The sequence below is a fragment of the Colossoma macropomum genome, unplaced genomic scaffold (genome assembly GCF_904425465.1).
Source record: "Colossoma macropomum unplaced genomic scaffold, Colossoma_macropomum, whole genome shotgun sequence".
NCBI classification, from domain to species: Eukaryota; Metazoa; Chordata; class Actinopteri; order Characiformes; family Serrasalmidae; genus Colossoma; species Colossoma macropomum.
This window is the reverse complement of record NW_023494810.1, coordinates 10,559,950-10,581,000: the sequence shown is the minus strand read 5'-3', so window position 1 is coordinate 10,581,000 and position 21,051 is coordinate 10,559,950. Positions and strand designations below refer to the sequence as shown.

The following is a 21,051-nucleotide window of genomic DNA, read 5'->3' as shown; positions in this document are numbered from 1 at the left end:
GAAAACTTTTTTCAGATTTATCACCACAATCATCAACATTCCATATAAAAACTCAGAAGACGCGTGTCGTTCACTGCTGGTTTTGTATAGTAAATAAAATGTCTGTATTTGTGTTGTAGATATGGTGACTCCTGGTTCCCATCACCACCACTGTAAAGAAATCTGAGTTAGCAAGTTTCTCTACAAATGAACCCGTTTCACACTAAACCACTGAGTGAGTTTTATTACACCTCAGCCACTGATTTATGCAAAGATTTAGAAAAATGGGTGGAACGGCCCTTTAAGTATGTTCTTTCTGAACTTTTTCCCACTCCTGCAGGTCATCAGCCCCTCTATATTTGTGTTTACCTCCCAAGAGGGGGAGGCTGCTTTGGGAAAGGGTTACTGACGCCAAATCCTGGATCTAAAAATGCTTTTAATATTCATATTCACGAAAATAAAAGCATCCCAACTTTCTGCAGCGGTGTCTTATATAAATGAGTGGAAGGGGGCGTGAGCAGCACTGCCTCCCTCCCTCATGTGGACTATAAATACGGCCCGGCTCCGCAGCAGCGCTGCTCGCAGAAGGCAGAAGTGGCTCCCGGAGAAACAGCGTCCAAGAAAAGTCCCACAGGCTACAATGGCAGCTAAAAAGGTCTGCATTATCGGCTCGGGCAACTGGTAAGTGTCGCTGCTCGCTGTCTGCGTTACTGTGTGAGCTGCACAGGCGGCCCTGCTCTATTTTAGGCTGCAGAAACTGATCCGCCTCTATGAGAACTTTTCTTACCCGTGATTCAAACCGCGGCAGGTCATCCTCAGAGAATCCGCTCCAAACGCGGTTTACACGGTCTCTGGTCTGCTGGAGCTAGAACGGTTCCCCGTACAGGTTCTCCTGCTGCCTGCTAGTTTACTACAGCAGGGTAAATCAGGCCACGGGCCGCATAGGAGTTTCAAATGTTCAGATGCTGGACGGGCGTGACGTCAGCGCAGACCTGTTTCCTTAAGATGGAAATTGTGCTGAGTAACAGCCTTTATGGGAGAAATGCTGAGTAATAGCTTTAGAGGAATAGAGCCAACGTGCCCCCTCTGAGGAAGCGCGTTTCCGCCTCTGGAATACGGTTTATTCCACTTTAGTTCATCATTATAATGAGAATGTTTACTATAATTATGACTCCTGAGGCTTACATTCTCAGAATTCTGACTTAATATCTCATGTGACTTACATTCTCATAATTATGACTTAATATGTCATAATTCTGACTTACTTTCTCATAATTGTGACTTACTATCCTCAAAATAATGAGATTCAATCTCATGACAATCTCTCATGTGGCTTACATTCTAATAATTATGACTGTGATCTAATATCTCACAATTATGACTCAATATCTCATGTGGCTTCTATTCTCATAAGTGTGACTTAGTATCTCATAATAATTAGATTTTATCTCATAATTGTGACCTTATGTCTCATAATTATGACTTACTGTTTCATAATAATGATGTTCAATCTCATAATTGTGACTTAAAATCTCATGTGACTTCTATTCTCATACTTCTCACGTAATATGTCATAATTCTGACTTACTTTCTCATAATTGTGACTTAATATCTCCTAATAATGAGACTCTATCTCATTATTGTGACATAATATTTCATAGTTATGACTTACTTTCTCATAATAATGACTTACTATCCTCAAAATAATGAGATTCAATCTCATTATGACAATCTCTCATGTGGCTTACATTCTAATAATTATGACTGTGACCTAATATGTCATAATTATCACTTACTTTCTCATATTCATGAAATTCAATCTCATAATTATGACTTAATATCCCAATGTGACTTATTTTGTCATAATTCTGATTTACTTTCCCTTAATTGTAACTTAATATCTCATTATAGTGTCTTAGCATTTCATAATTATGAGACTTTTCTCATTATTATGAGATACTAAGTGTTAATTATGAGAATCTAAGTCATAATTATGAGATATTATGTCATAATAATAAGAAAGTGTCATAATTATGGAAAACTTTCTCATTGTTGTGACTTACTAAATGGCTATATATCTTTCTCTGGCGGCAGAAATGGGCTTTCATACCCCTCAGAAGCATTTCCCCCCCCATTGAGTTTTTCCTAATGAATTTTGATCTGCGTGTTTTATCATATATAATTTTTACATAGAGCTTGAAAAGGTGCTTGTAGAAACTCTTAATATGCCACTAATGCAGCACTGTTCTAATACTGTTCCACGGTTCTTTTCATCTTCTGGTAGGAATGCAAATAGAATATAAACATATATTTACAACATTAAGTGCTAATTTCTGATCACTCATATCTTTCTCACCATATATGTACCTATATTGTTTATGTACAGATTTCTCTCCAGTTTTGCTATTGCTACTGTTCTTCCATAAACTGCTTCGATTCCAGTTAGATTGTTTAATTAATTCTTTTTTTATGTGTAGCAGAATGAATGAAAACAGTTTTGTGCTCATGTGAATTTTACACAGACAAGAACAACTTTAACGTGAACTCAATTTACAGCAGATTTACAGCATTTTATCTAGAGGAACAGTCTAATCCTATTTCAGAGAAGAGCAAGTGTCGGCAGCCAGCCTAACAAGGCTAGCATAGCTGCCTGAGCAGGGAATCGAACCCCCATCGAACAAATATTTTGCAAGAGATTTTCAAACCCTGTCAAGTCTATCAAGACTTTACATATAAACATCACATCCCCAGCCTCAAAAAGATGGTCCAGCTTGACATTTAGGCCTCAAGTGCAAAATCCACATTATACTGATGAAGATATGATGACCATAGTAAATAATTCATTTACATCCCCAGTCCTTCACCAAGCTTTAACTGAGTTCTCTTTGAATACTCTTTCAACACACTCGCAATCATCAAGTTCATCCACTCCCAGGGGGTCTGAAACACAACCCACGTTACAAACTATTCCACATTGTGTGCAGTTACACATTCCCACCAGAGAGGGCTCCAAATCCCCAAATCTTACATAGTGCTACTTTAAGTGGAGCGATCACTGTTAGGAGACAGAGGGCTTATCTTCTCACTTTAGGCTGTATCAAACCAATGGAAGAGCAGGTCAGACAGTCATTAAACAGAGCTGTGATCTTGTGCAGACTCTGACTCCAAAAGTATGAACGAATCGTACTCCAGTTTATCCATATTTACTGGCCAGCAGCTTGGAAAATTCCTGCTGCAGCTGTTTGTCGAACATTGTTTGACTCACCCGGCAGTATCTATTAGTTAACTTCAAAGTATGGACTTTTCTGTAGAAGATCAATAAGGAGCGCTGTCAAAGTCTGCTCTGTTTACAGAGAGCAGGCATTTGGACTAATGCTCTGTACACAGTTTAGGTTGCACTGGAACATCCTGGATTCGGAAAAGAAGTCTAGTGTAAGAATTACGATTAGATGTACTAGAGTAAGCTCATATCCATGTATGACTAAGCAAGTCATTTTGAAGATATTGCTTATGTGTACATGCTTTAAAATAAATGTTCCTAAATGGTTCTTGGCTTATGAAAAACCTTAATTGATACAGAACCTGTATATTATTTGGAGGTTCTTTAAAATGTGCTCCTTTAAAAGGTTTATTGAACCTTCACCTAATATAAAGACTCTATTCCAGTGATAGAACCAATTACAAAAAAGAGCCCAACAAAATATATATATATATATATATATATATATCTCTCTCCCATGTGTCAAACACAAGCCCCGTAGGGCCAAATCAGGCCCGTGGCACAATCCTATTCTGCCCACAAAATTCTATTAATATTGGCCCATTTTACCAAGAGCTGCACTACAGTTCCCAGCATGCACTGTGAGATAATGTGTGCTCCCACCCCCTCCCCAGCAAAGATCTAAAAAAAAAACAAACAAAAAAAAAAACGCCAGATGTCTAGTTCAAGCGAATGGGCAGTATGTAGTCTATTGGTTTATGTAAAACAATTTATTTTTATTTAAAATTATTTTTGAATCGTTCATGTGTTCAGTCGCTATTATTTGCCAGTGTAGTTTTGACATATATTGAATAAACAATGGCCGGTTGAGGTCATAGCAAAATGTTAAGTACCACGGATTTATTGTTTGTTGGCCCCTGTTCTAGATGATGGAGAACTTATATATGGTTCTTTATAGAACTTTACAAAATGGTTCGTCAAAAAGGGTTCAACTACTGGTTCAAACAACCCATTTTGAGTGTATGGCACCAGTCCACCCATATGGAAAAAAAAATTTCCAAATGTATTTCTCAAATATATTTTTTCAATATATGAAAAATGTATGAATTAAATATATTTTCAATTGCATTTCCAAACGTGTTTATCAAATATATTCTTGCAAAGAAGGAAAATGGCCAAAAAATGTTTTTGTTGAATGTTTTTAAAATGCCCTTATTTTTATATTTGTTATTGTATTTTTTCAATCGTATGTAGTTTTAACAAAGATCACCAATGTAACTAAATGGTAGTGACTTCTGTGATCTGCACTGTACTTTGCATTAACTATGTACAACCATAACTGCATATTCGCAGTTCGTCAGTACCTACAGCACTCGCCTTTGCCCTGTTAAAGGTTCAGTGGCTAATATTTAAAATTAAGATACTGTAATACAAATTAATTCCAAAATTATTCCAAACAGTAAACAGTGCAATAGACGGTATTTTGGCTGTTTTGATACATTTTCAAATATATTTGATAAATACATTTTCATACATTTTATTTTTATGTGGTACATAGATGTAATATTTGTGGTTCTAGATGTAATATTTCCCCAGACATTTTAAAATAAATGTATTTTAAAATATATTTGGTGAATATGGCAGTATATTCTGAAATACATTTTAGTGTTTGGCATGTATTTAGCATATACTGCATATATATATAAATACTTGTCCATATAATTTTTTCCCATATGGGCAAGGAACCCTCTTTGGAACCTTATTTGTAAAGGTGTTCTAGATACTATGTAAATATGTTCCTGTAATAAATAGAAAGGAATGGATAAATGAAATGCAGTGTGAAATGACCGCTGAGATGGCCTTCTCTGTTTTAGATCGGTTTATAATGAAACAGGGCAGTGCAGCTCAGAGTCATTTCTTAGGCTGTTTATCCTTCAGGCCTGAATTAAATTCGCTGTAACTGAAAGTAATGGTGCCGCCGAGGCTAACAGGGTTGCCATGACTACCACCCTGCCGCCAAAACTGCTGCATTGCAGAATCCCACACTTTCTTCCTACCTTTCGCTGCAGTGGCCTCATCTGAGCTAAGGTTAATTACTGGTTACTGTTTTAGTAAATGTGTAGGAAGTGAAGCTCCACCATCTGTTAATCATTACACAATGTCTGAACAACAACAACCAGTGTATAATAATCACATAATGTGCATAGTAAGTACAGTCTTACGGATAAAGGTGCCAGAAAGGGGTCATAACATAAATGAACTGCTTTTTGCTCCCTAAAGAACCTTTGAATGGATTATTATTCACATAATAAAGTTCACATAATGTAAAGGTATGCCATTTATTTGGGTTTTTCCTAGAACCGTACATCCCTGACATGAACTGTTTAGAATCGTTTAATTTTAAGAGTGTAGCTGATTGAAAGACAGCCCATTACAACATTACCATATCCTGTTTTTACTTGGGATGAATAATGACATCGGAATCATATGGTAAATATTTAGATTTGACCGATATTAGACGATGTATTTCATCTAGTGAGTCACTGTGCTAAAATATCTATATTTTACTCTACAGTGATACATTTTATATTTCTCCGTTGTGCTAATCCAGGTAAATCTAAACCTAATTTCTACATTTTATTCATTTCTACGTTCCCGCATCAGCAGATATGTACATTAAATATTTTACGAATGTAGCACAAATAAATGGTTAAATAATGGTTTAGAGCAGTTTAATGTGAAAAGCTCAGTTCTTGAGAAACTTAGAGATGGAGTTGTTCACAGTGGTGGTGATAGGAACCAGACGTCCACCTCTAAAAGCTCCCTCACAGAAAGTTAGTACATGGAAATTGTTACGAATACGCTGCCTGGTGCCTGAAACATTGCTTTATGATAGTTTTGACAAAGTTTTTGCCTTTAACATATTTATTTAAACGTATTTATGGACATGGCAGGGTGTTGTGATGCAAAATAGTCCTCAAAGAAATAATATTTTTTCAGATTTATCACTATATTACCATCATCAACGTCACATATAAAAACTCAGAAGACATGTGTAGGCTCACTGGTGGTTTTGGATAGTAAATAAAATGGCTGTATTTGTGTTGACTGCAGCCTAAGGTTTCTATCACCATCAGTCAGTTGGTTTCTCTATAGCAAATGTGTCAGGTTCCAGTCCTTGCAGGCCAAAACTCTGCAGACTTCAGCACACAGCCTCATTAAGTATACCTGATTCAGCTCATCAGCTAATAAGCAAGGCCTTCATGGACTGAATTCAGAGCGTTAGATGAGTGTAAACGCTAATCTCCACAGTGTTTTGGCTGAAATTCCCCTTTAGCTGTCGGGTCCTGGATGCCATGAGTAAAGTGGACAAAAAGTCTGGCATTTTATCAATTCCAGCTTACTCTCCAGCGAACTGTTAAGCGCTTCATGCATCATGTGTTGTATATTTAGATGTAGAAGTGCTGACTAAGGCCTTTTCTAAGATCGAAGATGTTCTTCACACACTGTTTCTTTGCTAACACATCTGATGGAGCAATAGCCACGAACAGCAGCTGCAGAAACTGTAATAAGGGGCAATGTTACAAAGCCAGATTTGGCTGAGCTGTTTTGCAATTCAGTCCAAATTGCTCCTCACAGACTTCAGCTCTGAACGTTTTGAATGAACAGCGTATGGCGTGTTTTACTGTACTGGCTGCAGGCCGCCTCTTGCCTTTAACACATCCTCACACATTGTTCACAGTGTTTCAGCTGACAGCCAGGCCTATTAGTGTGCCTGAACGTGTAGGACTGACTGACAGGGAGAGTGGTTAAAGCTATTGAAGATGTCTGCACCAGCTGATTTCAGTGTGAAAGGTATTCATTAGTGTGATTGCCACAGATTTCCAAGGGGTAACATCTACATAATATTAGGCTGGTTTATATAATTCTGGGGAGATTATATATAAAATAATCCACTTTCATAAGACAGGAGAAAGTCAAACAGTAAAATTAGGAGCTTCCAAATCTGAAGTTCAAAAAATGATTAAAATAGGACTCCTAATAACCACCTGGAAGACCTAGTAGACCACCAAAACTTGAAGCTTTCATCGTTGAGAGAAAGGAAAAAATTAAGCTGCTTCAGATCTGAAGAGGACACACTAAATGCTGAAAATAAATATTTACTTGTTGAGGCTTCTGTGTAATTTTCTGTTAAATATACATTTTCTGTCTTTTTCTTGGATATTTTCTATGTATAACATGTATTGAACAACAGTTTGGCTGTACATGAAATAAATGAAGTGATGTTGTTCCTGCAGACAGTCTGTAGCAGAGTCATCGGAGTGGAAGAATTAGGGAAAGCAAATAAACGTTGTAATGTTCATGGCTGCCGGGAAGCAAATTGATCAGTGCAGCCTTTCAGAGATCCACACATCTGACACTAACTTAACAGTTCGGTCCACATTTCAGGCCAGACTGCTTTTTGAATGAGGCACAGTACAGGGTAGCCAATCAGAACAGTGCTCATTTACATATATCAGTCTTTTAAAGGCACAGCAACAATCTCCTCCTAGAGATCTACTTTCCTGCAGAATTAGAGTTAAGTTAGTGGCCCCGCCCCTTACTCTAATATATCTGATCCATCCAATCAGGGACTTAGGAAGAGATTGATTAGCTAGTGCAGGTGTGGCATATTTTGGTTGGAACTAGGCTCTGCAGCAAGGTAGACCTCCATGCCCTGTACATGGTGGCGCAGTGCTTAGTGCTGTCGCCTCACAGCAAGATAGGCCTGCGTTTATTTCCCGGCTGGGTGACCAGGGTCCTATCTGTGTGGAGTTTGTATGTTCTCCCTGTGTCTGTGTGGGTTTCCTCCCACAGTCCAAAGACATGCAGTCAGGCCAGTTGGGTATGTTAAATTGTGTGTGTTAATGTGTGTGTCTGCCCTGTGATGGACTGGTAACCTCTCCAGGGTGTTTCCTGGCTTCTGCCCAGTGAGTGCTGGGATAAGCTGCAGCACCTCCTGTGACACAGGGAGAGTAAGTTGGTTCAATGATGATGATGATTCATGAATGAATAAATGTCTTAGTACATAAAACCACAGCAACATTGTAAGAGGACTTTAGGTATGAAAATACAAGATATATGTAGAATGTAGGTCCTTTTGTTACCCACCCATCTCATTTTGTCACATATATATATATATATATATATATATATAATATATATATATATATATATCTGTTGATGATAATTTTACAGGAGAAGGAAAAAATATGCTTTACTTTTAATGTAAGTCAATGAAACCAGATGTGTTTCCAAGTAATTCTGGGCTGTTGCTTTTGGTCCATTCATATATAATATATATCACATATATATCATACAGCAGTGTTTCTCAGCTCTGGTCCTGGAGGCCCACTGTTTTACATATTTTAGAGCTTTTCCTGTTTTAACACACCCACTTGGATCAGGTGTGTTGAGAGCTGGAAAACCACTAATAAGTGCACAGGGCAGTGGGCCCCCCCAGGACCAAGGTTGAGAAATACTGTCATACAGTTTCATGTGACCATCAAGTCCAATCTTTGTCACTCCACAGGGGCTCTGCCATTGCCAAGATCGTGGGGGCCAACGCAGCCAAGTATGACACATTTGAAACAACTGTGAACATGTGGGTGTTTGAGGAGATGGTGAACGGACGCAAGCTCACCGAAATCATCAACACTGAACATGAAAACGTCAAATACCTGCCTGGACACAAGCTGCCTCCTAATGTGGTATGATATGCTGATGTTCTGCCGTTTCTTTATAACAACCATACGATGGAAAACTGAATTTTCCTCGCTTTTGTGAAATTAAGGAGTTTGAAGTAATATGTAAACATTCATAAACGTCCATATATGGAAAATAAGCTGCAAAAATAGCCCGTTTTGAATGCATTGTTTCCATGATGTGACCTCATTCACATACATCCACCAATTCAGCCTAATGCCGTTTAGCTCCTCCCATTCAGCTGAAGTTATAAGGAGTGTTTCAGCTCTGAGTTCTGAGTGAGGCTCAACACAGGGCAGCCAATCAGAACAGAGGTGATGTGCAAATGTCAGTTTTAAAGGCACAGTTTGATTGTAAGGGATAAGGAGAATTTGGAAAATGGTCATGTCAAAATAAATTGTGGCTCATTTTGGTTCATATAACCATATAAATGTTGTAAGTTGATTCAAGGGGAAAAAATACTATGAGAATGTAGGTTATGGGCTCTTTAAAGCTCCATTTACAAAAGATCATTAGTGCTAAATTGGGAAACGTCAACCTACTCTTTCTGTAAATATAGCCACTAACTCACTGTGTGTGACATGAAATGAAGACACTGTAGATCAGAATGGACTTCTGAATGTGCTGTGGCCATGCTGGATTGTTTTGGACTGCAAAAGTTTGAACACACTTGGTACATGATTTATTGATTTTCAAGTGAACTTAAACATGGCATTTTTTTTGCAAATTTTAGACCACAAATTCTGTTATTCTGAGTTTAATATATTGGAAATTAATTATGAAATGTGCCATAATATATTAAGAGACCCTTATTAGTCCCACAACAGGGAAATTTGACCTCTGCATTTAATCCATCCATGCAGTGAAACACCACAGGGAGTGGGTAGGGGTTAGTCTTCAGTGACTTCGGTCACATACTGTCGGCTCAGGGGATTGAACCGGCAACCTTCCGGTCACAGGGCTGGTTCCCTCCAGCCCACGACTGCCCAATTTATTTGTGTTTAATTAATTAATTTGTCTTACTTTTCCCAGTATATTAAATTCCAACAATAAACAGTAAATGTGCATTAAAATATGCAGAAGTGTGTTCACTGCAGAGGATGCGTTAACGTATTTTCAACAAAACATGGAATTGGACCAGGAGTGCCCAAACTTTTGTACTTGCAAAACAATATAACAAATAGAAAAATGCCCACAGCAGCTTAAAAAGGCTCAGTTGGTCCTGACTGGGGCTTTAAAGCTGCGATAAGAGATAAGAAAATTTGTTAGTTCTTATGACAAACATGTTTTAGATATCTTGTTTGCCAGATTACAGCTGTCATAGGCAAACACAGGGGGTGTATATTAAGCTCCTACAGGAACAATAAAAGGTAATGCTTGTAATGAAAATATTTTCAATAGAAAATTTCCATTAAAACCAGTTCACAGAACTAGCTTTGTGTCTGGAAAAACCTGTCTGAATATTGACACATGAGACAAAAATTGATCTCAATAACAACGGAAACGTCAGTATAATACTGAACACACCGTGTACCATGAAAGAAAAGCCTTCATTTACATTCGTTACTTTTCATTGCTGCTTCACATGCAGTCATTTAATATGCTAAATCAAAAGACCTGCCTCCTTCTTATGTTCTACAAGCAGTAATGGTACATTTTACCCATTCAGTTCATTGAAAAAGTACCCAGTTTTTTATTGCCATTAACCCTTTAACAATGTAGTCCTTCCCTTTAATTACATGAATGTTTTGTGCCATAAACTGCCACAGGACTATACATCACACAGTAGCATTTCATTGTTACTTTGATAAATCAACACTAAACGTTTCCATAGTGAATTGTGTGTTGAATGTGTGCTCGCTCTCAAACTACCACAGTGCATCCAATAGTAAAGGCAGCATGGAGCCTCTTGTATACAATGATAGGAAACATGGGAGCTCATAGAAAATTCCAATTACACATACCGATCCGTTTAACTACTCTGGGGACAGATTTCAACCAGTAAAGCAGATAAAGGCAGGATCCGCGGTGATTGGGTAAGATAGGGTTAAACAGTGTTCTGAGTTTGTAAAACTGCTCTTCTTTTTTCAGTTGGCTGTCCCAGATGTGGTGGAGGCTGTGAAAGGAGCGGACATCCTTATCTTTGTGATTCCACACCAGTTTGTAAACAGAACCTGTGACACGATCAAAGGGCACATCAAGAACGACGCTGTGGGGATGTCCCTAATCAAGGCAAGTGCAGTGCGGAATTTTTGCAATAACTTTTGCCCAGGCCACGTTTTAGGATTTATTGACAAAACATCATTTGGCCAGTAGGTAGTTTTCATTTATTCGTGTTTGATAAAACAGGGCTGTACATTATTTCCTGGATGGCTCAGTTGGGTAGGTTAAGCGAAAAGCAAACACTGTCCAAGAGCCCTTTAACTAAATATCATGTGGGCTTTTTGTTTGGCTTGAAGTCCAATGAAGCACAGCGTGAAATATTAAAAATGTTTGTATGATACTAAAACTGAGTGTTATATTAAACATCCAGATACATTTGAATTGAGAAAAAAACAAAATGGAAATAAAACAGGACTAAAAAACATTAATCCAACCTTTCTGAGGATCAAACACAACAGCAAGAGCGCAGAGAAATGAGTGAAACCGGCTCTACATATGCAGGTCATGTTGTAGACCACAGTTTCCACAAACTCACAATTTTTTTTGTAGTGATTCCCTAAAGAAGATAAGCTTCTTATTCAATTAACTGCTGAATAAGAATCCAAGGAATGCTAGCACTGAACAAACGTTTGCTTGGTTGTTAGCTTTTGCTTACTCAGTTCCTTCTCACCAATTTAGTCGTCTCCAATTCCACCTGCTAGTTAGGACTCCTCCCATCACACGATATCACCATCTTTGGATTGTGAAGGCTAGCAGAGGCTTCCTCCAAGACCTGTGAAGCCAGCCACCCCATCTTGTACAAATGTAACCCACAAATCACTGCAATTAGTGGGACAAGTTTTGGTGGTTGAAAAATCTGCTTATAAGCCATAGCAGTAAACTACTTTAAAATGCTTAATATTTCAAAACCGTAACATTTGATTTGCTGGGATTTAGGTTTGCCAATTAACCCCCACCGCTGAACAACCTCATTACTTCACTCTGCTAGATTCCTAGTTAGCTAGCAAAATGCTACACAGCAAACAACAAAAATGAAGCAAATACACCACATTTCTAAAGCAAAGCTCATAGCTACAAAGTAATTATTCACAAATGTTGTGCATATTAAAAAAAAATTGACATTGTAAAGTTTGCATAGCTAGCAGGTTAGCAAACTGAGGCCAACATAACCGAGCGCGAGTGCTCCTCCTCCACTTGCGTAATGTAGGTGTGATGCACATCCGAGTGACGAGTTGAAGGGCAAGTAAAAAAAAATATAATATATATATATATATATATATATATATATATATATATATATATATATATATATATATATATTATAATATGACTTGGGACTGTCCAATTTACATCAAAAGAGGAGAATTGTGAGGAGAATTGTGGCCATTTAGTGGACATTGGAAAGTTCATTCATAGGAAATGACCACAAGAGTAGGATTAACCTAATTAGAAACAAAATCCATTTAGGTTAATATTACAAATGTTATGATTCCCCACTAGGTCTGTATGTGTATGTGAAGACTGTTTCCTGTTCCAGGGTGTGGATGAGGGTCCAGATGGGCTGAAGCTCATTTCTGATGTGATCAAAGAGAAACTGGGCATCACCATGACGGTGCTTATGGGAGCCAACCTGGCCAATGAGGTGGCTCAGGAGAAATTCTGTGAAACCACCATTGGTAAGTGGACAGTAAATAATGATGTTAGTCAGCATAAACAGTATAAAATGGTTCCCTGAGTTTACTAGTAGCATTCCTACGTCCTGTGAGAAGAGCAGCTGGAGATCAATATGGCAAATCTACATTTAGTCAGTAATAATTCTTGACGCAGACATAAAAGTGTGTATAATATGGGTTTCCTACTTATTATAGCTATTTCCTATTTGTATAGTTTTTCTGATCAGTGTATTTGGTCCTGCCATTCATGCTAGTGCATGTATTGATCTATTCAGGCTGTAAAAGCAAGGATCATGGGCCTTTGCTGAAGGAGCTCATGCAGACCACAAACTTCCGGGTCACTGTGGTGGAGGAGGCGGATGTCGTAGAGATCTGTGGAGCTTTAAAGGTAAACAAGTAACTTTCAGTCATTCATATTCAAAACATCATCTCCTTACAGAGAGCAATAACACCAAAACAATGCTTCTTTTTTTGCTGCAATTCATTTGATATTATTTTATGATGTGCCATTACAGTAATATGTGTACAACAAGATGCCTATACATGGTTTATAAAGGGATAGTTTAGCAAAAAATCCAATTTGCACAATTTTTCTCATACCCCAAATGTAGCAAACTAATATGCTAATGTAGCTAACAAGTAATAGAAGCTTATACCCCATTAACTGCCAACAGGCAAACTCTAATAGACTTGCTTAGACTTGGTTTCTGACAGTGTATGACATGCCGTTATGTATAAAAATTGACAAACTTAAACTGTCCATTATAATTTATAACTGTATGTCCAGCAGTGTTTATTTAAGATTATTTAACAACTCAGTGCAAATTGAGGCAAGTTTGTGATGATGGTTGGGTTCATTTTTGTGTTGGATGAGTATCAGAGGCTGCCTCTGTTGAGATGAGTTAATAAGCTAACAGTGCCAGCCAGCCTCGTTGTTCAAGCTAATGAGGACTCGTTGTCGTTTCTCTCCTCAGCAAATGATGTGGCAACATAGTAGTTTGTCAGGGAAATATACACTATATGGACAAAAGTATTGGGACACCCCTCCTAATTATTGAGTTCAGGTGTTTCAGCCACACTCATTGCTAACAGGTGGATAAAATTAAGCACACAGTCTTGCATGATAGACAAACACTGGCAGTACAATGGGTTGAATTGATGAGCCCAGTGTCTTTAAACATGGCACTATCATGGGATGCCGCCTCTGCAACATGTCAGTTTGTGAAATTTCTGTCCTGCTAGATCTGCTCCTGTCAACTCTAAGTGGTATTATTATGAAATTGAAATGTCTAGGAGTTTGATGAATGCCAGGAAAACGTTACCTGCCTGACTGCACTGTGCCAACTGGAAAGTTTGGTGGAGGAAGGATAATGCTATGGGGTTGATTTTCAGGGCTTGGTCTGGGCCTCTTATTTCCAGTGAAGGGAAATCTTAATGCTTTAGCAGACCAAGACATTTTGGACAATTTTATGCCTACATCTTTGTGGGAACAGTTTGGTGAAGAACCTTTTCTGTTCCAGTGTGACTGAGCCCCAGTGCACAAAGCAAGGTCCATAAAGGCATGGCTAGATGAGTTTGGTGTGGAGGAACTTGACTGGTCCTCACAGAGCCCTGACCTCAACCCAATCAAACACCTCTGGGATGAACTAGAACAGACTGTGAGATTGTGAGCCAGGCCCTCTCGTCCAACATCAGTGTCTGACCTCACAAATGCTCTTCTGGATCAATGGACAAAAATTCCCACAGACACTCTAAAATCTTGTAGAAAGCTTCCCAGAAGAGTGGAAGCTGTTATAGCTGCAAAGGGGGGCCAACTCCATATTAATGCCTATGGATTTAGAATGTGATGTCATGAAATCTCCTGTGGGTGTAATGTGTAGGTGTCCCAATACAGCCACACAGCCACATCCTTAACAACTAGTCCTTGGCAATATGTTTCGGAGTAGCAATGTATAAGATTACAAACCCAAAAACCATCATGTTTCACTGTGTCGTTGCCCTGTTTATGTTTTCTGTCCTCCTGTGATGAAATGTCATAAATGTCCTTATGGTGATTTCTGTATTTTAATACTGGTACCTAACCGAATATTCGAGTACCCATACGTGTCTCTAGATGTAGGTATGCAGTTTGTACTTCGCTAATTAGCTGCTTCCATTACTTGTTTGTGTCACTAAGCCGTTTCCAACATTGGCAATCTCTCATTTCATTGTAGAACATCGTGGCGGTTGGTGCAGGTTTCTGTGACGGCCTTGGCTACGGTGACAACACGAAGGCAGCAGTGATCCGTCTGGGTCTGATGGAGATGATCGCCTTTGCGCGGATCTTCTGCACAGCTGGCCCCGTCTCCGCAGCCACATTCCTGGAGAGCTGCGGGGTGGCCGACCTCATCACCACCTGCTACGGAGGACGCAACCGCAGGATCGGAGAGGCTTTCGCCAAAACCGGCAAGGTTGGTATTCAGTTACTGTTGGATGTTTTCTGCATTACATAATCTGATGAGAACTTTATGTACCTGCTATCTTCAGACGATCGAGGAGCTGGAGAGGGAGCTGTTGAATGGGCAGAAGCTTCAGGGTCCAGCCACAGCAGCAGAAGTGAACCACATTCTCAAACACAAAAACATGGTAGACAAGTAAGTGCTCACATAGCTCATCCATATGGGGTATAAGGCCTTACGTTATAGCCCACCTTTAGGAGATCCTCCATTCTGCAGTGTTTAGTCCCAACCACAGTGTAAATCATCTGATGCAGCTTATCAGAGTCTTCTGAATAGAGCGTGGATCAGGTGGGACAGTTGAGGGTTGGGAATGTTTTCTGTAGGATGGAGGATTTTCAGGATGGAAAATGGAACAAAATGCAATATGTGGTCAGTATATTCAAAAAAGTAAATAGAATATATTGGAATACATTACATTTTGTATGGACATAAAAATGTATGATGTCTTTATTGTGTGATATCTGTAACTGAGTGATTAGGGTGTTATAAACTGATATATATATCAGTTCCTCAACTAAATAGCAAGGCCTTCATGAGTGTTAGAACATGGAAAATGCTTATCTCTGCAGAGCTGTGGCCCAGAAGGAACCCAGTTTGACACCCCTACTATAGACAATGACAATAGTGTTAAAAATACATTGATCTTTACTGTTAATCACTGGTGAACTATGACTGTTAGTAATAGCTAAAGTTTGGGCCATAACTGTCAAAACTTGGTCAAAAAACACTTCCACGGTTATGCTAATTTCTGCTAGCACCCTTGTAGTATGTTAACATACCTAGTAGTATGTTAGCGCTAAGCTGTCAGAAAGGTGTATCCAGAACTTCCAGAAAAAAGGCCTAGAGTGATGTTTTCTCTCATTTAATTGGTCCCACTCAATAAATCAAACCAAAATTGGTTGATTACTCCAAAAATAATGTTAGTGGTTAATCTAACATGTAAGTCAGTCCGGCTCTTAAGGTACTGACCAATGGGAGAGCTTGCTTTCTACAAAGAAACCACAGAGAAAAAACAATTATATTTTGTTTCCAACCAAAACTTGATATAATTTAATTACTACAAAATTTAAAGAGTTTAAATACAAGCATGATTAATTTTTTTAAATAAAAATACCTGCATTTTAATTGCTAAAAATAATTAGGTCATCTCTGAAGTCTTAGAAGGCCCTGAGGTTTCCCCTCTGTTAATTAATTGCAAATTCTGGTGCTTACAGATGCCTAATTATTGCTAATGTACATCTTCCTCTTGCTTAATGTTTCCCCAGATTCCCTTTATTCAATGCAGTCTATGAGATTTGCTTCCAGGGTCATCCAGTGACAGAGTTCATCTCCTGCTTGCAGAATCATCCAGAACACATGTAACGCGCTGACTAGTCCGGGGAGAGATCAGAATTGACCGAGCTAATAAGTTACCAGCTGCTGAGTTTAGGTCGAGGTGAAAGGGCTGCCTTCATTGTGCCTATTTTTCATACTGACAAAGTTTTAAGGAAAGAACTAGATTGGTTTTCAACTGAGGGCTGAACTGAAGATGCCCTCGCCAGTGCTGCCAATCTCACAGCTTCTCCTCCAAAAATGCTAGCTACGGCAACAGCGTCTCAAACACTGGACACTGCACCATTTCTGAGTTTGATCATATTGTCTGTGTCTTATATCATGTAACCGCAGTGCTCTTTAACTTAACCTTAGAATAGATGTTTTTCATAAAAGGTTTGCATTAGAGGTACAGTATGTTCCAACTTGTCCCCCCCACCACCCCCGCTCTCAAGTGAGCAGGCTGTTTTGTAATGCTAGTCTATGTGCTAAGGTAATCTTATAGTGTGACGGTCTTAAAAGTGCCTTAAAATTCCTTAAACCTAAACCTTAATCCTGTGCAGACACTCGTTTTCTGTTAAACAGAAAATACCCAAATAACAAGGATGGCTGTGTACACTGATGCAGTGAGGGTACCCACTTGTATAACTGGCCACCTGGCTTTGACTCTAGGTATGTGGCTCCAAGTACAGTGTGCTGTTGAGAAGATGTCATTTTAAAATAAATTATTTTAATTGTAATAAAATATCCAGCTGTCTTGTCTCCTTTGTAATTGCTTAATCATATGTTTTTTTATGGTATGGCACAACTTCTAATTACTGAAAGCAGCTACTTTAACCCATTGCTGACACAAGCACCCAAACCACAAATACAATGCAGCTTGTAAATTCTAGCTAGAACAGTATTGCCAATATGATTGGACGCTCAGGAACAGCCGCACATGAGCCTAAGGTCACCTAAGGGGCATGTTTATCATACTTCATAATAGTTTGGGGACTAAACACACCAATTGATCCAGTTTTGAAAGTGTAATTTTTTTTGCCATTTTTCTGTTGTACCAGTCTTCAGCAGTGTTAGTTGTTGCATTTCATGCCACACCATTTTTATGGAGCCCTGCAAGTGATATCCCATATATATCAAAATAATACATTAAAAAGGCATGATCTTGTTCCCATGCCTTCTCATGGCCATGAATTAATTATCTTGTTCCCATGCCTTACTAAGTCATGGCCATGAATTAATTATCCTGTTCCCATGCCTTACTAAGTCATGGCTATGCATTAGGATCTCATTTCCATGCGTTAATATGGCATTGCTTAGTAAGGTATGAGAATGACTTAATTATCTTGCTCCCACACCTTACTAAGTTGTCGCCATGCAGTGGGATCTCATCCACATGCCTTACTAAGTCATGGCTACAACTTGATTATTTTGTTCCTATGCCCTACTAAGTTGTGGCCACACATTAGTTTATACAGGATGTCACCAGCAGGGCTCTGTATGTTTTCGATGGGACACAGGTCTGATCTGCAGGTCTGAACTAGCACCCCTCTCTCTGATTATGCAGCCATGTTTTCGTAACAAGAAAGTAGCTTGGCATTGTCATGTTGAAATAAGCATGGACGTCCTTGAAAAAGATGTCATCTAGAAATGTGTATATATACTTAAGGGTTTAATGGTGCCTTTACAGATATGTAAGTTAACCACTAATATACCCCCATACTATAAGAAAATCAGACTTTTGAACTTTATGCTGGTAAGAATCTGAATGTTCCTTTCTTTGGCCCAGAGAACATGATGTCCATTAATTCTATAAACAGTCTGAAAGGTTGAATCGTCAGACCACAGTACACATTTCCGCATCAGTCCATTTCAGATAAGCTTGAGCCCAGAGAAGTCGGCGGCGTTTCGGGACATTGTTGACACGTGGCTTCCATTGTGGATGCAGCGACAAATGCTGTGTATTAACAAGTATTCCCGAGCCCATGTGGTGATATCATCACAGAAGCGTGGCGGTTTTAATGAGGTGCCATCTGACGGATTGAAGGTCATGAGCATTCAGTTGTGGCTTTCAGTTTTTTACGGAGATTTCTCCAGATTCTCTGAATGTTTTTAGGATGTTGTTATGCATCACAGAGGATGAAATAACTAAAATTCTTGCAATCGCTCACTGATGAATGTTGTTCTTAAATTGTTGAATTATTTTCTTGCACATTTTAAGACTAGGCCTCTCTAGGAGCATGATGGCATCACCACTTTAGGATGTTGTTTGAACATTTCACAATGTTCCTAGCTCCCAACTGTTCTGGAATAAGTTAAAAAAGGCAACAAAACTGCAGTGTCCCATTCAACACAATGAGTGCACTTTCCCTCTTTCCCTCAAAATCGCACAAACAGGCCCTAAAACACATTTGACAGATAAATAACAATAAATATGACAAATATGATTATAAAATGAATCATATTTAGCTCTGTCTTTAAGGTTTACATTAATTTTTGAGTATTAAAAATATCTGATATTAAATATGCAACTCAGTTTATAATTAAAAATAAAGCCTGTCTTGCTGTGTACCAGGGTATTAGGACTTAGCATACAAGCATCCAAGAGGACAGAAAACCAATGAAAAACTCATAATAACCAACAAAATGAATCACCATGAAAAGTATTGCACTTTCAGCTCACAGACACTCCAGACTAACAATGAAAAGATAACTACAACTGCACTTGTTTTCAAGATCTCAATATGCAAAAAAATGCAAAATTTTGCAGGCGCTAGGTAAATTCTTGATCAAAAATGACCCAAATTTATAAAGATATCAACTTTCTGTTAGCATTTACATGTCAAACAATGGCATATCTGAGTAGCCCAGGGTCTCCTGAAAATAACAACATATGGCATGTGTGACTGTCTCATTTGAATACTTTATAATTGTAATTTTAATTGACCCAAAATACCAAAAAAAAAAAAATCCCAAACATTTTAGGGTTCTAAGGGTTAAATATCTTGTTTTTTCTGTTTTCATTTAAATACAGGTCGAAGTGGAGAAACATATCACTACTTTCTTTTTTTTTTTTCATATTTCCATTTCGCTCACTGTGCCAACGTCTTCAGAACTGAGATTTGTATATATGTACCCCTTTACCTCTTTCATCTATGGTGCTCTGTGGCTGTCGACTGTCCTCATCCACTCAGACACAGTGAGGGTGAAATTTGACTCCAGAAGCCCTTTGAGTGCTACCCTAAACCTTTCACCTTTAGCAGCTCCAAAGGTTCAACCTTTGACCTTTACTAGACTGCTAACGGCTCTCTCCCCAGCCTTAGCAGTGAACATCCTGAGCCTTCTACTGTAATAATAAGGCTTCTTTAAGTGAAAATATCAGTGCATGATTCTTATTTGTTTTCCAAGTTCAACATACTGGAACAAAAATAAACATCCAATAGAAAATGTACCTTTTTTTTGCACAGGCCACATTTTATGTTTTATTTTCTTCCCCTAATTTGCAGACTTTGGAGCATAAACAGTAACTGTGCAGTAAAATGTGCAGAAGTGTGAACAGAAGTATGAAAAAAGAACATACTTCATCTGGGATGCCACAACTTTTGCACACGACTGTATATATACTTCTATCAATTTTGTAAAGACACATTATGACTATTCCTAAACTTTCAGTCGAACATTGTCACTGAAAGTGTAATTTAGTCTGATCTGGGTCTTAGTCTATATCTGGGTACCACTTTTGAAGCCTTATTACAGCTTTATTAATCCTATTATGCATAATGTTTTTGCATGTGATGCACCACTGTCCACTCAGTTCTGCCATATTAGTTAATCTGCATGTGTAAGGGTCAATTATTTTTCAAAAGCTTGCATTGTTTTGCATGTAGTGCCACTCACTTAATGTCAAGAGCCACTGTCCGGCCTTATCAGTCTGCACGTTCATTACAGACCACAGACTGTAATCCTGAGAACAGTTCCTGACTGACCCGCCCAATAAGACTTCTATTAATATTGCTCTCTATCGGGCAAAGGGTGGAGCTATAATTAGAGACGTGTGGAATGGGCAGTGGACAGTGGATTGCTCTTGGGGCGAAGTAAATTAACCCAGATCTTATTTCATCTCAAAGATCAAACAATTACATAACTGCAAAATGCCACTACTTACACTGTCCACTGCTTGTCCAGCATTTCTTATGAAATGCAGTAACAGCCTCTTCTCTTGTGGGAAGGCTTTACGCTAGATGTTGGAACATTGCTGTGAGAATTTGATTGCATTCAGCCACAAGAGCATAAGTGAGGTCACTCCAGCTCATCCCAAGGGTACTGAATGGAGTTCCATCACCCCTAGAGAACACAGTTCCACTGCTTCGCAGCCCAGTGTTGGGGAGGCTTTATACCCCTCTAGCCCATGCTTGGCATCAAGCATTAGTCTCGTGTGCTGCTGCTGCAGAGCCCATTCTAG

General features: G+C 38.7%; 1 protein-coding gene across 1 annotated transcript; it reads left to right on the top strand.

Moving 5' to 3' along the window:
* Nucleotides 1-533: 533 nt before the first annotated feature.
* On the top strand, nt 534-17,329 carry gpd1b (glycerol-3-phosphate dehydrogenase 1b). Its single transcript, XM_036559931.1, has 8 exons — nt 534-660; nt 8,772-8,949; nt 11,036-11,176; nt 12,645-12,783; nt 13,056-13,168; nt 14,994-15,230; nt 15,307-15,413; nt 16,544-17,329. Exons 1-8 carry the CDS (start codon nt 620-622, stop codon nt 16,638-16,640), a joined length of 1,053 nt encoding a protein of 350 aa, XP_036415824.1. The 5' UTR covers nt 534-619; the 3' UTR covers nt 16,641-17,329.
* The last annotated feature ends 3,722 nt before the right edge of the window (nt 17,330-21,051 follow it).